We start from the raw sequence: 16,759 nt of genomic DNA, 5'->3' as shown, positions 1-16,759 counted from the left end.
CGTCTCACAAAAACAAACAAACAAACAAAAAAAACTGAATAGGAGCAAATGAGGACAAATTCAGAGAGAAATGAATCTTATCTAATAGGCTGGAAATAAAATGGTAATGCTCCTTGCTAGTCATAAGCTATCTAAGTATGTGCATTAAGATTATCAAATACACAAGGGACTGTGGCAGAAAAGTATCACCGAGGTTTATGATACTCTTCTGAAAAGTCAAGCATAAGCTGACTTTGTTTGTAAAAGTGAATACACACCCCCCTACACCGTGCTGCTTCCTGGAAAAAAACCTTGTGATGAGAAACTTTTTACAAAAGTAACATATGTGTTTATTGCGAATTATTATTCTGGTTTTCAGCATATTGTGTGTTCTTAAAACAAGCATACTAATTTGAACAGAAACCTTCATTTTGCCAAAAGTTAGAGAAAAATATATTTTCTTACCTTTGAAAAGGGTCCTGCAAACCGCCACAAGCCATTAAAACCAAAACCTGTAACAAATCAAATGTCACTCTTATAACAAGCAAGATATCTTTTAATTGTAACAGAAATTAAATAAGTTTTATAGCTGATATGTAAACCCTATGTACACGTTGAAAACACGTTTTTAGAATATGTCAAAGCGACTAAAACCCACCTCAAATATACTCAGTATAAAAAGTTGTCAACCTGTTACATTGGACATACAATTGAGAGAGTAAAAAATGGAATAAGGAAATAAAAGTATGAACAAGTCTATCCCTTATAAAGAATTCTGTAGTCAGTGCATTCTACAACAGTGCGCATGTTAGCAAGTTCATCAACCATCCTTCTCCAGATACATTTATTTACTTTGCAGGTAAGATGTTTGGTATTGTGGTGGGGATTCTTCATGGTACACCACACTCTGCACAATTCCATGGATTGGATTTAACAGATTTGGATCTTGACACAGTGATAACAGGGTGTTGATCTTAGAGTCCAACAAATTATGCCTAAAAAAAAAAGTCAACAGAGGAACATTTTAGAGAAAAATTATGTAGTGGAAAACATAATATACATTCCCCAGAATAATGTGCTAAAATTGAAGGGAGATGAGTACTTTTTATTTTCTGGGGCATTTCTTCATTTTCCAAATTTTCTACAATGAACATGTGTGTGTGTCTGTTTTTGTCTGTCTTTTGTTTTTAGTCACCAGGGAAGAAATGGTGAAAACAAACAACTGGTAGTGTCATATAACCGTGTGTAGCCATATGCGGTAAATGTTTGCTTAAGACAAGGTTGGCTCTGTCTGCTACTTAGCATGCTTTAGTATTATTTCCATCTGTTGTATACTGACATGCACTTAGGAAGTTAAAACTAAATTTAGGATCTGTGCAAAACGAAAATAAAAAATTAAATTTAATGTTAATCAGTGCTTTTAAAAAAATGCTGAGTCAGATCAAATAGGGAAAGCAAAATAGTTTAGAGGGAGTGAAATACATGATCCAATTGAAACTTACGAAAAAAATTATTTCTAACCCGGCTACACTCCATTAATAAAAATAACTGAGTCCTAACTCTCTAAAATTCTAACATGAGGTTAAAAAAAAGAAAATAATGACATGATGTAGAAGGCCTAGATCAGGAAAAGAATTTATCTGAGCTATTTAAATTTGAATACTTTGAGGTTAATATTTTTAGTCCTTAAGAGAGAATAAAATTCACCTCTTTTGGTCAATGTCGTTTTCACTCAGCTGTGGATAAATACAAAAGCTCTACTAAAAAGTAAACCAAAACAGGTATGCTGATTTAGATATAGCAGTCTAATAGTTTGCTTCTAAGTGAAGAAAATGAGCAATGATCATCAAAATAAACCACTTAAATAAACCAGTTTTTTTTAAAGTCTTTCCTTATAAACTTTCTAATAGGTCAAAACTAATCTTTTTTTTTTTTTTTTTTTTTTTTTTTTTGAGACGGAGTCTCGCTCTGCCGCCCAGGCTGGAGTGCAGTGGCCGGATCTCAGCTCACTGCAATCTCCGCCTCCCGGGTTCACGCCATTCTCCTGCCTCAGCCTCCCGAGTAGTTGGGACTACAGGCGCCCGCCACCGCGCCCGGCTAGTTTTTTGTATTTTTTTTTAGTAGAGACGGGGTTTCACCGTGTTAGCCAGGATGGTCTCGATCTCCTGACCTCGTGATCCGCCCGTCTCGGCCTCCCAAAGTGCTGGGATTACAGGCTTGAGCCACCGCGCCCGGCCCAAAACTAATCTTAACCCTCATTAAATCTACTGTCTCAAAGCTAAAATCACTATCACAGTATCTCATTTTGCCCTCTTTGCAACCAGTGCACATTACTGGGTAAGCATTTGACTTAAAGACAGGCACGAAGGTTAATTAAACCAAAAGGAGATACTTACACAACAGGAAATACTTTGGGAAACACAACACTGGCCTCTGCTAAGTATTCATAAAGAATTCGTTGATCAAACTCATCTGTGGTATATTTTACCAGTGTAGCCTGCCAAGATGCAAAAAAGTAAACACACAACATTTTTACTTTGTGGCTGAAATGTTATCTGTTTGGGTGAGAAGTAGAAGACTGTATCCTATTCATGTTTCTAATATTTAAGGGCCTCCTAAAAGTAGACTGGAATAAAAAATTGAGGGTGGGGGACTCAAAAAGGGGAAATCCTTACTAGAACAGTAAGAAGCAGCGCCTGGATTTTTGGATCAGTAAGTACTTCTTCATCCAAGAGAACATTTGATTCAGACACCGAAACCTTACGTAAATGTGGATGCTGTTGTGATGAGGAAATCCTCTGAGTTTCTGCAGTAAGACAGGGAATTAATGTGATCAGCTGTATTAATCAAACACCTGGATAATCACTTCACCTATTTCAATGTTACTTCTACAATTCAACAGCTTTCTTTAGTAGATACTTTAAATACTAACATAAACATCATATAGAATTACTATTCACCTATACAAAAGTTTTGGTTACTTATTTACAATGTTGTATATAATATATATGACTATTTTTTACACAAGCTTCAAGATAACTGTCATTTTAAGAATGGTAGAGTTTATCTTTTGAGAAATGGTAAACGTTTCTATATTTCATTCTAAAGATTCTAAGAAATAGCTGGAAAATAAACATGACTTTCATGTACTCTCCCACCTTATTTTCAACGATCTAGATCAATACTTTGTTTCTCACCCATTTCATAATCAGTTTCTGCTACTCTCCTCATTTTGGGGGGTGTTGTGATCCCTGATTCCATTTCTTGCCTTTTAGGAGCCTTTGTGTCTGATATCAAGTGATCAAAACTTTTCCTTGTTCCTATAAACAAAAGTTACAGAATATGGAAGTTCATTAACCACAATGTCTATAAATGGTATAAATGGGAATATACTAAAAAGAAAATGTTTGGACATAAAGTGTTTAAGCTTTCACTTAGGACTCAAAGAAAGCTCTAATATATCCCTGGAGCAGTTTCTTTCCTTTATTTTCCATCTTCTCAAAGGGTTTTGTTCCCACAGCTTTCCGTTTCAGGATAGGATGCACCTTACTGGTGCAAATTAAACTGAGATTATATTCTGTACACTGGAGGTAAACCAAACTACACTGGAGGTAAATCAACAAATATGATAACTGATAATAAATACAAGGGTAGGCATTATTCAGTACCAAAGGTCAACTATGTCTGACCAGTCTTTTCAGTTTAAAAAATGCTGCTGGTGGCAAGAACTACTCATTAATACATGAGTAATTTCCAAGCTTAGGAAAAAAGCAGACTTTGATTTTAATTTTTTAAGCTTTGAAAAAAAGATATGCATGCCTGAAAATACTAAAAACCAGATACACTGGGAGATGCTTCAAAAATAGCAAGTAGCATTATCTCCCACTTGGCTTTTAGTTTCTCTATTCATGTAATCATGTATTAACACTATTTTTTTTTTTTTGGACAGGGTCTCGCTCTGTGGCCCAGGCTAGAGTGCAGTGATATGATCTCAGCTCACTGTAACCTCCGTGTCCTGGGCTCAGATGATCTTCCCACATCAGCCTCCCCAGTAGCTGGGACTACAGGCGCACACTACCACACCCAGCTGATTTTTCTATTTTTAGTACAGACAGGGTTTCTCCATGTTGCCCAGCCTGGTCTCGAACTCCTGGGCTCAAGCGATCCACCTGCCTTGGTCTCCCCAAAGTGCTGGGATTACAGGCATGAGCCACCAGGCCTGGCCAACAGTATTACTTTTTTAAAGCCAGAATTAAAGCCAATATAATAAAATCTGACAATTTACCACTTGAGAAATACAAAGTCTATTACCTCTAGAATTAACACGAATAACTACTCATAATAGTCATAAATACCAAGGCCAAATAATTTAACAGCCCAAAGGGATCTAGTCCAGCTTTTTAGTTTCATGCACATGTACACCGATGAAGCCATGAGCAGCTAAGTAATTAGTCTGAGGCAGCATGGCTAGGGATCTAGACAATGACCAGATGGAAAACTCAGGTTTTCTAAAACCAGTCAGTGCTTTCCATACTCCATGAGATTGGGACACTACTTTCTACATTTAGTTTTCCTTCCTTTCTCACTTGTCCTTTTTGTTTTATTCTCTGCATTCTTCCTGGAAGATCTCATTCTGCTTCCATAGCTTCAACTATCTGTGAGCTAATCAATTTTAAATGTTTACTCATCTACTTTCTTCCTGAATTCCAGGTACATCTTGTGGTTTATCTCTTAGTTATATACTCCTAGATGTCTTGAAAATATTCCAATATAATCAACCAACCTAAATTTATCATGTACTGTAAACATATTAGTCCTGATCTCTATGAATGGAATCACTATGCAGACAGTTTTTAAAACTAAAAACTTCTGACATCCTTCACGATCTTCTCCCCTTCCCCACCTGTAACAATTGGTCACTAAGTCATGTCCATTCTACTTCAGAAACCTACTCCAAACCTGATTTTTGTTTTTTTTGAGATAGGGTCTGACTATGCTGCCCAGGTCAGCCTCAAACAATCCTCCTGCCTTGGCCTCCTGAGTTCCTGGGACTATAGGTGTGTACCATTATGCCTAGCTCCAAACCTGCTGGTTCTTCTCCATTCTCTCATTGCGTCTGCCTTAGTGCGGGGCCCACACCATTTTTTTTTTTTTTTTTTTTACTTGGACTGCTATATCAATTTTATTAAATGGTTCCCTTGCTAAAAATATGTTCTTGTCTCTCCACATTGCTGTTAGAAAAACTTGGCGAAAATTAAAATTTGGTCATGTTCTTCCCCTACTTAAATAGCTCAGCTGAACGCGTGATAAAGGAAAAATCTCTTATCATGGCACACAGTCATTTCCAATCGAGTTCTAATCCTTCTTCTCATCTCATTTCCTACCCCATTCCCCATGACGCCATGATGTATCATGTTGCTTTCCTGCCTTTTCTTTACTCTTGCTATTCCCCACTGCCCTTAAACATACACCCCTACTTATCCTGTTGTCTATTTAGCAAGCATATATTAAATCTTTAGGACACAGCTCAAATGTTATCTCCTCGCTGCAGTTTTTTTTTCTTCTAATTTCCCCAGATCTCCAGTTTCCTCCATTAAGACATATCATTGTAATGGCACCTGGAATTGCTGTTGTGATTGGCTGATTATAAGTCTTGGACACAAATTACAAACTCTTCCAGGGCAGCTACCGTATCTTTTTCACTTAGTACATGGGTTGAACGAATTCAATACTACATTTTTTTCTGAGGTTAGTTTTTCATTTACAACTTCATTGGCATGAAAATCCAGAATTACAAAACACAAAGTAACCAGGAAACTCCTAAAAGATTACTTATGGCAAGGTACTAACAGAAGGGAACTCAACAACAGTAACACACCTATGTGGCTAGTAACCGTGATTGACATTCACGGTTTCTATTTCTTTCATGGTTTACTGGCAGGTTATTTATGTTACAATTTGTTGTTTGTTCACTAATTTCCTTATGAACACAAACATTCTTCTAATATCTAAAGATATTAAATATGTTTGCATGGATAACTGAAATCTGTTGAACTATTCACAGTTTTGGCCACTGAAATATAGATCGCAATGTATTCCAGTAACAATTACAATTTTACCCAATGGAACAGAAGAACATCTCTGCATTTCCTCTGAGCAGCAATGTAAGATCAGTGTTTTTGTTTGTTTGTTTGTTTGGAGTTAGGGTCTCACTCTGTCACCCAGGCTAGAGTGCAGTGGTGCAATCTTGGCTCACTGCTACCCCTGCCTCCTGGGCTCAAGTGATCTTCATGAGTAGCTGGGACTACAGGTGCTTGTCACCATGCCTAGCTAAGTTTTGTATTTTTTGTAGAGATGGGTTTTGTCATGTTGCCCAGGCTGGTCTTGAACTCCTGGACTCAAGCAATCCTCCCACCTGAGTCCCCTAAAGTACTGGGATTATGGGTGTGAGCCACTGCATCTGGCCTACTGGGTTCTTTCATTCATTTACTTTCAGTTACTAAAATGGAAATGAGTCTCGCAGCGTTTTAGGTGTACTTCTCAGAGACAAAAATTCTATAAATGTTGATGTAACTGAGCAATCTTAATTTCAAGAATCCTATCTTCTGGCTGGGCAAGGTGGCTCATGCCTGTAATCTCAGGACTTTGGGAGGCCGAGGAGGGCGGATCACCTGAGGTCAGGAGTTCAAGACTAGCCTGGCCAACATGGGGAAATCCCATCTCTACTAAAAATGCAAAAATTAGCCAGATGTGGTGATGTGTGCCTGTAATCCCAGCTACTATGGAGGCTGAGGCAGGAGAATTGCTTGAACCCAGGAGGCAGAGGTTGCAGTGAGCTGAGATTGTGCCACTGCACTCCAGCCTGGGTGAACACAAGACTCCATCTCAAGAAAAAAAAAAAAAAGAATCCTATTGTCTTTCAGTAACTGAAAAACATGTCTTATTGTCTTTTCAAAGAAAGCATGGCAAATAGTACCATTATAGCTTCATACCATATTCACATATTCTCTCAGACGATAATTTTGGGAAGTATTACAGTATATCATTAAATCCCCTGAGTGCAGCAAGACTCTTGCTTTCTTATAGGTGTTTATCTAATATGTCTCAGAGTTCCATTCCCTGCTGACCAGCCAAGGCAAAACAAAATAAGGAGAGTCATAATAGTCTAAGATGCAGAAAAAACCGTTTCAAGGCCCCATTCTCATTTCTCTATCTCAACTTATAATGCTTAACTGAGCTATCAAACTCTCTTTTAAATGGCATCAAAAACTTTGCTACATTGAGATGGAAAATTTTGATAATCTTGCAATTTCAAATAATTTTCCAAGAGTAAAAATATCTATTTTTTTAAATAATAAAAAAAACTACATAATTTAGATAAACTAACCAAGCAACTTCTTAGTGTTGGCCTGAGAAGGCTGCCCCATGTCCAAGCTCATGGATTTCCTGGCTCGGGGACTGGTCTGGCCGACAGTTGGATAGGTGGCTGCAAGGTATCCTTCAGAACCTTTGGGAGAGGACCATGGCTGAGTCTCCTTTAGTGTCCTGAGAGATTAAAACAATAGAGAAAAATTAATTAACATGGTGACAAATATAACCATTGTTTGCTCCTTCCAAGTGGCTGTCCTATTTCCTAACAACAGCAATCAATTAATATTTTTTTTTTTTTTTTTTTTTTTTTTTGAGACTGAGTCTGGCTCTGTCGCCCAGGCTGGAGTGCAGTGGCCGGATCTCAGCTCACTGCAAGCTCCGCCTCCCGGGTTTACGCCATTCTCCTGCCTCAGCCTCCGGAGTAGCTGGGACCACAGGCGCCCGCCACCTCGCCCGGCTAGTTTTTTGTATTTTTTAGTAGAGACGGGGTTTCACCGTGTTAGCCAGGATGGTCTCGATCTCCTGACCTTGTGATCCGCCCGTCTCAGCCTCCCAAAGTGCTGGGATTACAGGCTTGAGCCACCGTGCCCGGCTTAATTTTAAAACTGTACTTTAAAGGGCTTTAGGGTACAAACTCTTGTTGTATCCCCAGGAATTATCAACTTTCTTGCCATAGTATCTTGTACATAGTACATTTGGTGAGTACTGAACTCACCAAATGCTGAGCAAAAAGAACTGTACTGCAATTGTTAAAAGCTGACAAATAAAAAGGTATAGCAACAGGGGTGTCCAATCTTTTAGCTTCCCTGGGCCACAGTGGAATTAGAAGAATATTCCCGGCCACACATAAAATACACTAACAGTAACTACAGATGATGAGCTTAAAAAAAAAATTGCAAAAATCTCATAATGTTTTAAGAAAGTTTACAAATTTGTGTTGGGCTGCATTCAAAGCCCTCCGGGGCTGGGTGCAGCCTGCGGGCCACAGGTTTGACAAGCTTGGTGTACAACATTATGTTTTAAAATACGTTTACATTGGCTGGGCGCTGTGGCTCATGCCTGTAATCCCAGCACTTTGGGAGGCCAAGGCGGGTGGATCACCTGAGTTCAGGAGTTCAAGACCAGCTTGCCCAACACGGTGAAACGCCATCTCTACAAAAATACAAAAAATAGCTGGGCATGGTGGTGTGCGCCTGTAATCCCAGCTACTCAGGAGGATGAAGCAGGAGAATCACTTGAACCCAAGAGGCGGAGGTTGTAGTGAGCTGAGATTGTGCCATTGCACTCCAGCCTACGCGACAGAGTGAGACTCTGTCTCCAAGAAAATTAATAAATAAAAATAAAAATAAATAAAATGTTTACATTGTAGAATGGCTAAATCAAGCTAATTAACATATGTGTTACCTCATATATTTATCTTTTGTGGTGAGAATACTTAAAATCTACTCTTGTAGCAATTTTCAAGTATAAAATGCATTGTTATTAACTGTAATTATGCTGATAAAAGACCTTGAACTTATTGCACTGATTTTTTTTTAAATCAGAAAAAATCAAGTCTAAACAGGCAACTGTTTAAAAACCAAGAAAATCAGACATTAATTTATAGTTTTGACAGGGGAACACAGGCAAACTATTTTACTCTTTCTATAACAAAAAGGGCATATCTCAAAGTAATATAATAATGGGACTGACAAAAGTAAGACTACTGAATACCAAGTACGTTTGAAAAATTTTTGCATACATTGTTAGAATCTTAAGGAAATTGTTGAAGTCTTTTTATCAAAAAGCAGGATGTTGATAAATGGAATGATATGAGTTTTGCGAACAGAAGATAAGTTTTCTACATTCAACACTGTCCCTAAACCTTAAAGAAATTTTTTTTAGTTGAAAATACAGAAAAATCCCCCAACGATGCCATTTTCATGAAATTTCTCCAAATTATACTGAAAAATATATTACCCAAAACCATGTATAACAGATATAATTTTGACCATCTAAATCTACATTATAGAAAACTTTAAATAACATTAGTGTGATATGAGTAAATACAACAAACGTGTTAGTATGTCTGTATTTTTACAAATCTGTATAGATTCGTTCTCTATCCAAGCACGCAACGTGTTGTTTATATTTTGCGTTAGTTTATTTCCCCAGGTCCTTCCCCCACAACCTAATATTTTCAAGAGCGTCTCTTTTCATTGTTCAATTGGTCTGTGCTTCAGAGGCAAACTAATGTTAACATTAGCACAATTAGACTGGAAGAATAACTTTCCTACTAACCCACATAAAATACTACACATTTATAAAATGAGTTTTGACTTACACATTCTTCCTAGGCCATCTCTAGATTTCTCCCATATTACCTTCTAGATTACTCTGCTGCTTGCCTCCATTAGTTGGAACATTGAAACTTGATTATAGGAGAGTAAATCCACTTACCTATAGGTAGGATCACCATGATGAATGGGATATGTATCCATAGGAACATTTTCCATTGAAACATCAGTAAGAAGAAGTGACTTTCTATGTTTTAGGCTGCAGCGACTTCGAACTTCTTCAGACACTGTAAGTAAAGCTAAAAGGAAAATGGTGGTAGGTTAAAAAATTTAACAAATCACAAGTGTGACTTAAAACAGGATGAACTTACAGTCTCCTAAAGAGGATAATACCTGTTAAATGTGCACATATTTTGGAAGACTACATAAACATGAAATATACAAAGAGATTTAATAAGCATCTTTTATTTTCCAAGTGCTTTAATGTACATTTGATTTTAACAAACACAAAGTAGGCAGGGCAGGTATTATTAAGTTGAGTGAGAACAAATACAGAGATGTTAAATGATTTGCTCAAGGTGATATGGTTCAAACAAAAAAGTTGAACAAACAGAAGTCTGTGAAACTGAGAATCAGCACTTTCCATCAAACAACTACATTCAAGAATTGTACATAAGTGCTAAGTGTTGCTGAGTAGAGAAACAAAAATCAGATAAGAGCAAACAGGAAGCTTTAATGGAATGGTGGGGATAGGGCAGACATTCCAGATAAAATCACATAAGGAATGAATATTGAAGAGGCAGTCACTTGTAGGAGATGGCAAGTAGATTAGCTTAAAATAGCTCATCCATTTGGAGTGGTGATAAAAAATGAAGCTCATGAAATTTGGAGAAAGATAACAGAACTGAGAAGGCTATTTAAGGGCCCAGGATGCTAGACTGAAGCATTCAGATTTTATGACGGATAACAGAGAGCCGCTGTTGTGTCTTGAACCAAAGATGACCAAGGGAACACATTTCAGATTTTAATGGGAATTAAATTTATTCCTACAGAAAAATGTTCTGGCAAAACTCTCAAAATTTTAATCACTAAAGGACTAGATTGTGAACTTTCTACTCTGCCAAGCAATCGCCAAAAACCTATAGGTATTTGCACTTTTTGGGTGATCCTTACATATAGCTGTAGCAAGATTAATTTTGTTTATTTTGTTTTTACCTGCTAAGTAGGCCACGCTCTGTGTATTCACTTCAAATTTGTCACAATTCCTGTGTTTGTTAACCAGAGTTAGTAGTGTATGTAAAATTCTGACTGTTCTTGCAACAATGGCAGGTGAAGGATGCCTGTACCCTACAAAAAAACAAACAAACAAATAAGAATTAATTTTTTGAACAAGTATCTGCTGAGGTCTTCTTCCCTGACTTTTGACTAACAACTCTGCAAGGAAAGGAAGTATAACTCCTACTTTCCAAGAATAGCCATTTGGGAAGGTAAAACATACATATGTGAATGTGAATAATTAACTATGTATAAGATTAAGTACCAAAAATGTATAGAGTATAATAACATTCCCTAGAACTCTATAGTACTCCAGGAAGAGGAAAATTAAAAAACATGATAGTCTTTCAGATCTTCTATTTCCTAAAGCAGCACAGGGATTAAAAAAAAAAAATCTATGTATTAGAATTCTCCTTAAGATTTCTTTTGAAAATAGAGTTATTTTACAAAAACACTTTTAATTAAAAGAAAACCTGATGACATAGGAAGTATATGCTCTAACAGCCCAAAAAATAGGGTTGATTAGAGGATAAATTTGATCTTTGGCCAGCTTTTAATCATTAATGCTACCCCCATTTAAAAATAGGTGATTTGAACATGGAAAGTATCTGGTATTCTTGTCTTTTAAGACAGAGTCTCACTCTGTCACACAGGCTGGAGTGCAGTGGTAGGATCTTGGCTCACTGCAACCTCTGCCTCCCAGGTTCAAGCAATTCTTGTGCCTCAGCCTCCTGAGTGGCTGGAACTACAGGTGTGCACCACCTCACCTGGCTAATTTTTGCATTTTTAGTAGAGATGGGGTTTCACCATGTTGGCCAGGCTGGTCTTGAACTCTTGGCCTCAAGCAATCCGCCTGCCTCAGCCTCCCAAAGTGTTGGGATTACAGGCGTGAGCCGCTGTGCCCAGCCTGGTATTCTTCTAGATATAAAGAATAAGTAAGCACTTTATTAGCCCAGTTGCAATTACTTATCTTGGTATCCTTTAGTAAGTGTAGTATTTTTTGAGAAATCCCTACTGACCTTAGAGATTAACACTGTCAATATTTTTTGTAGAAATTTCCTAAGAAAGTGAAATCAAATGCATACATTCATAGTAGTGGGTGTATGCATCTCTCTCTCTCTCTCTCATAAAAACTGGGGGAATCTCCATGGTCCCTCAAGCCTAAGATTTAAATTGATACAAAATTGTTGACTCAAGCTATAGCTTGAATCTCTATTGTGGCCAAATCCACTGCTGAGACCACTGGGGTTCATGCCAGCTCCTTCTCCCAGGTCTTACTTTACCCTGCTTTGCTTCTGACCCACCACTACATGCTGTTCCTATTAACTGCAGTCTCTGGCCATGACTGCCCCATGTTAATGAACCAAAGTTAGCAGGCTGTGAAGTCAGCAATGGGGAATAAAACCAGGTTAGGAAGTGAATGAGCTGGCTCTGAGGAATAGCTGGAGATCACTGGCTATAAGCAATATAGAAAGGGGTGAGGATAGGGTACCAGAAAGGTGAGATACAATGGTATAAAATAATAGTATTAATCAACAATAAACTATAAACAGGTTGAAGAAAATCTGTGGTCAAATCTCTTAACATTTTCTAATATAAATTATTCAAATAACACTCAGTGATTTGCAGTCTGTTTTATTTTGAAAATCAGTAAGATACTTAGGTATTGTTACTGTTAATAATAATACAGCTATTATAAGACTCAGTATGTAGGTTTTTTAGGAATCAACTCTGGTCTTTTTTTTTTGAGGCAGGGTCTCACTCTGTCACCCGGGCTGGAGTGTAGTGGCATGATCATGGCCCACTGCAGACTTGACCTCCTGGGCTCAAGTGATTCTCCCTCCTCAGCCTCCCAAGTAGCCGGGACTACAGGCATGTGCCACCGCACCTCGCTAATGTTTTGTATTTTTTGTAGAAAGGGGGTTTCACCATATTGCCCAGGCTGGTCTCAAACTCCTGAGCTCAAGACTTGATCCTTCTGCTTCGGCCTGCCAGAGTGCTGGAACTACAGGTTTGAGCCACCATACCCAGCCAGAATAAACTCTTTGATTTTTCAGGCAAATATGATATTTGATATGGAAATGAGGCTCTCATAAAACACATATCGAACAAAACACAACTCATTAGGACAGATATAGTTTGCATTTATTTATTTATTTATTGAGACAAAGTCTCACTCTGTTACCTAGGTTGAGTGCAGTGGTGTGATCATGGCTCACTGTAGCCTCGACTTCCCAGGCTCAAGCAATCCTCCCATCTATGCCTCCTAAGTAGCTGGGACTACAAGCACGTGCCATTGTGTCTGGCTAATTTTTTTCTGTAGAGATGAAGTCTCACTATGTTGCCCAGGCTGGTCTCAAACTCCTAGCCTCAAGTGATCCTCCTGCCTCAGCCTCCCGAAGTGTTGGTATTACAGACGTAAGCCACCACGCCTGGCCTAGTTTGCATTTAAAGTAAGACATATGGGCTAACTTACTTCAATTTATTTCAAGTAATCACTTACTCAAATTACTTCTGGTTTCTTAATACTATTTCATAAAAATATTCTAACATAGGCTTTTACCTTTTAAAAGGTGTCCAACCAATGCAAAGTTAAAGTTAGAGTTGAAATTGAGTCCAACAAAATGATCCATTTGCTTGCAGTGCCACTCCAGAGGATTCCGGATTGCCATAAATACTTCCTCTGGACTCTATTAAAGATAATCATGAGATGGTTGATGAGGTTCACACAGTAGCTTTCTTTAAAGGCTCACTTAATTGGTTTTTGTGTTCAATAGTACGACAAGATAAGTAATCCTTTCAATTTGAGAGAAATTATTTTCAGTTGACTGCAGAAAAACCACAGAACATTTTAGCTACCACAAATTAACTGGTGCAAGACAGTCAAACATATGAATAAGATGATGGTGGAAGATGAAATCACTTTTATTTACAATACAAAATAAATAACTGTCAATTTACATCCTGGTGACTTTTAACATGCTTATTAACTCTTAATGCCTAGCATCCTAAGGGCACCAGAATCAATATTAGCGCCTGCTACTGGGCTGTTCTGAAGATGAAAATCCCGAGGCAGATGCCCCATTTGCAATGCTCCATTTGCAAATACTCTTTTTTTTGAGACGGAGTCTCACTCTGTTGCCCCGGCTGGAATGCAGTGGCACCATCTTGGCTCACTGCAACCTCCTGGGTTCAAGTGATCCTCCCACCTCAGCCTCCCAGGTCACTGGAATTACAAACACGTGCCACCGTGGCTAATTTTTGTATTTTTAGTAGAGACAGGGTTTCACAATGTTGGCCAGGCTGGTCTCAAACTCCTGACCTGAAGTGATCCTCCCAACTCGGCCTCCCAGAGTGCTGGAATTACAAGCATGAGCCACTGCACCCAGCCAATCTGCAAATATTCTTAACATATAAATAGCCAACAACTAGATATCACTGACCACCATTGTCCCAAAATAGTTCTAGAAAAAGGGCAATGAGAATTAGGAAAGAGGGGTTCTAGTCTCAAAACAGATGTACAAACATGGGCAAGTGACTTAACTTCTTAGTTCCTTTCTAATTTGCAAAATGGAGGTCTGATTAATAAACTCCGTAAGACCTCCTACTCCTAAAATTTTGTGTCCATATATCTCAGACCCATAGCTGTTTCAGGTTCACACTACATCTGGTAGTCTGAACTAATAATGTTTAGACCAAGTATCTTTACACTTAAAGCCATAATCCTGTTCTTTCTACCCACAGTTCAGTTAATTTCACATCTCATTGTATATACATATTCTTTTAAAAACATTCCCCTCTTTTCTCCTAGACACTTCCCATTTTTATCCAAAGACAAAACGGACATAATTTCACACTATTTTATTCTCTCCTCTATTCTCTATGAACTAAAATCCAACCCCAATCAGATCTCCATTTTACAAATTAGAAAGGAACTAAGAAGTAACTTGTGTAGGGAGACCCCTGAAACTATTGCTACAGAATCAAAGAGGAAATGCTCCTGATTATTGTAAATACAAAATTGCATGCAGGATTGTGTAAAGACAATGCCAGGATGGACTGCCAGAATGAGCCAACAGCATGTGATGTGCTTTCCCCCTGCAGAGAGCCTATGAACAGATGTGCAGTCAGGGAGGTTTCATATCACCAAGATTCCTATCCCAGAAAAGCAGATGTTCATAGCTCTAGGAATGGAATGCGACCCTTGTGGAGAGCCTATAAACGGACACATGAGGGGTGCCTGTTCATATGGATAAGATAGGGCTATAAATGCCCTCATCTTGCCACAGCTCTTCTAGGCCTCTTTAGGGTTAAGGCATACTCCCTTCTGAGAATTTCTGGTCTAACAGGTTGTCTAGCTTCACATCCTGTTTCTATGGATTGTTTGTAACCAGCTTTTGCTGCAACTGTTACTGCTGATTAATATCTTACTAATCAGAGGTTATGGAGAGAGTGTGCTTCTGTTTTAAGGCTCTGTTAGAAATTACTGATGCACACACTGTATTATAAATTCTTATCTCTGTATACTGTACTTCTGCATACAGATACTATGTTAAAGAATTACTTTCACCCCATGTGACCATCTCACCTCATAATCAAATGACCCTAAATCCCTCACTAACCTACCCCCGCCCTCACTAAACTTAATAATAAATGCTGGTACATCCAGTGCATTGACGGCATCACAGGACCAGAAGGCGGTGACCCCCCTGGACCCAGCTTTCACTATCTTGTGTGTGTCTATTATTTCTCGACCTGCCAATCTGCCTGGGAACAAAGAGCGAGCCCCGTTGCATTGCAGGCTGCTGGCCAGATCCCGCAACAAACTTGCCCATGTTCATATATATATACACATACACACACACATGCATGCGCATGCGCACACACACACACACTAGCACCCCTCCTAACATTTATTAACCTTAACTGGAGTTGGATTTTATATATGTTTTTTATATACACACACACACACACACTTTATATATGTATGCACATACATTACATATATATGTGTGTGTATAATATATGTATATACACATTTTTTTTTTGGAGACAGGGTTGCGCTCTGTTGCCCAAGCTGGAGTGCAATGGTGTGATCTCGGCTCATTGCAAGCTCTGCTTCTCAGACTCAAGCAATCCTCCTACCTTACCTCCCAAGTAGCTGGGATTACAGATGCATGCTACCATGCCCAGCTAATTTTTGCCTTTTTTGTAGAGATGGGGTTTTGCCATGTTGCCCAGGCTGGTCTCTAACTCCTGAGCTCAACTGATCCACCTGTCTTGGCCTCTCAAAGTGCTGGGATTACAGGTGTGAACCACAATTCCTGGCCACTAATGGTATATTTTAAAGTAAGATTAGACAGAAGGAAAAAACTAGTAAAATTAAGTACCCAAAAGTTTCCTTTAGACTCTCCAGCTTCCTTATCTACTATGAATTATACCTATTTTTCATTAAGTGGCATTATTAAGTAAAAATAAGATTACTTTTATATTATTTCTTCACTTGTGAAATGGGTGGCAGAGAATGCTAACCTTTACCTTAAGGTTATGAAAATTAAAAATAATAGTGCTTAGCATATAGCCTGGCATGGTAGCTATTAATATTATTACCATGTATTATTTATCCTCATTCTGTAAGGATAATCATATATTATTTATCCTTATTCTGGAATTCTACTAGTATTAGGCCAGTACTTTTTTTTGGTTTTTTTTTTGCTATTTTTATATAAAAAATATGCATTTGAGTTTACATAGTTCTTTATGAGCTGGTAAGGAAATATACTCGCAATAAGTTACATTAAAGAAATTCATATTTAAGTTATGGACTTCTTGTGATTTTAAAAGAATAGCAACAATAA

At 38.1% G+C, this 16,759-nt stretch overlaps 2 protein-coding genes across 6 annotated transcripts in view; one reads left to right on the top strand and one right to left on the bottom strand.

Moving 5' to 3' along the window:
* Positions 1-16,759, bottom strand: part of NF1 (neurofibromin 1) — a 293,463-nt gene that overhangs the window by 18,057 nt on the left and 258,647 nt on the right. For all 5 annotated transcript variants that reach the window (XM_050763771.1, XM_050763772.1, XM_050763768.1 and 2 more), the window contains 9 exons: positions 13,465-13,591; positions 10,842-10,973; positions 9,790-9,925; positions 7,367-7,524; positions 3,177-3,299; positions 2,655-2,785; positions 2,376-2,476; positions 832-974; positions 445-491 (listed from right to left, as the gene is read on the bottom strand). In XM_050763771.1, coding sequence (XP_050619728.1) covers positions 445-491; positions 832-974; positions 2,376-2,476; positions 2,655-2,785; positions 3,177-3,299; positions 7,367-7,524; positions 9,790-9,925; positions 10,842-10,973; positions 13,465-13,591 — 1,098 coding nt within the window. The remainder of the gene's footprint in view (positions 1-444; positions 492-831; positions 975-2,375; positions 2,477-2,654; positions 2,786-3,176; positions 3,300-7,366; positions 7,525-9,789; positions 9,926-10,841; positions 10,974-13,464; positions 13,592-16,759) is intronic.
* Positions 1-16,759, top strand: part of OMG (oligodendrocyte myelin glycoprotein) — a 94,774-nt gene that overhangs the window by 28,593 nt on the left and 49,422 nt on the right. The window lies entirely within an intron of this gene.

The sequence above is a fragment of the Macaca thibetana genome, chromosome 16 (genome assembly GCF_024542745.1).
Source record: "Macaca thibetana thibetana isolate TM-01 chromosome 16, ASM2454274v1, whole genome shotgun sequence".
NCBI classification, from domain to species: Eukaryota; Metazoa; Chordata; class Mammalia; order Primates; family Cercopithecidae; genus Macaca; species Macaca thibetana.
Note: the sequence above shows the minus strand (reverse complement) of the source record. Positions and strands in the feature narration are given on the sequence as shown.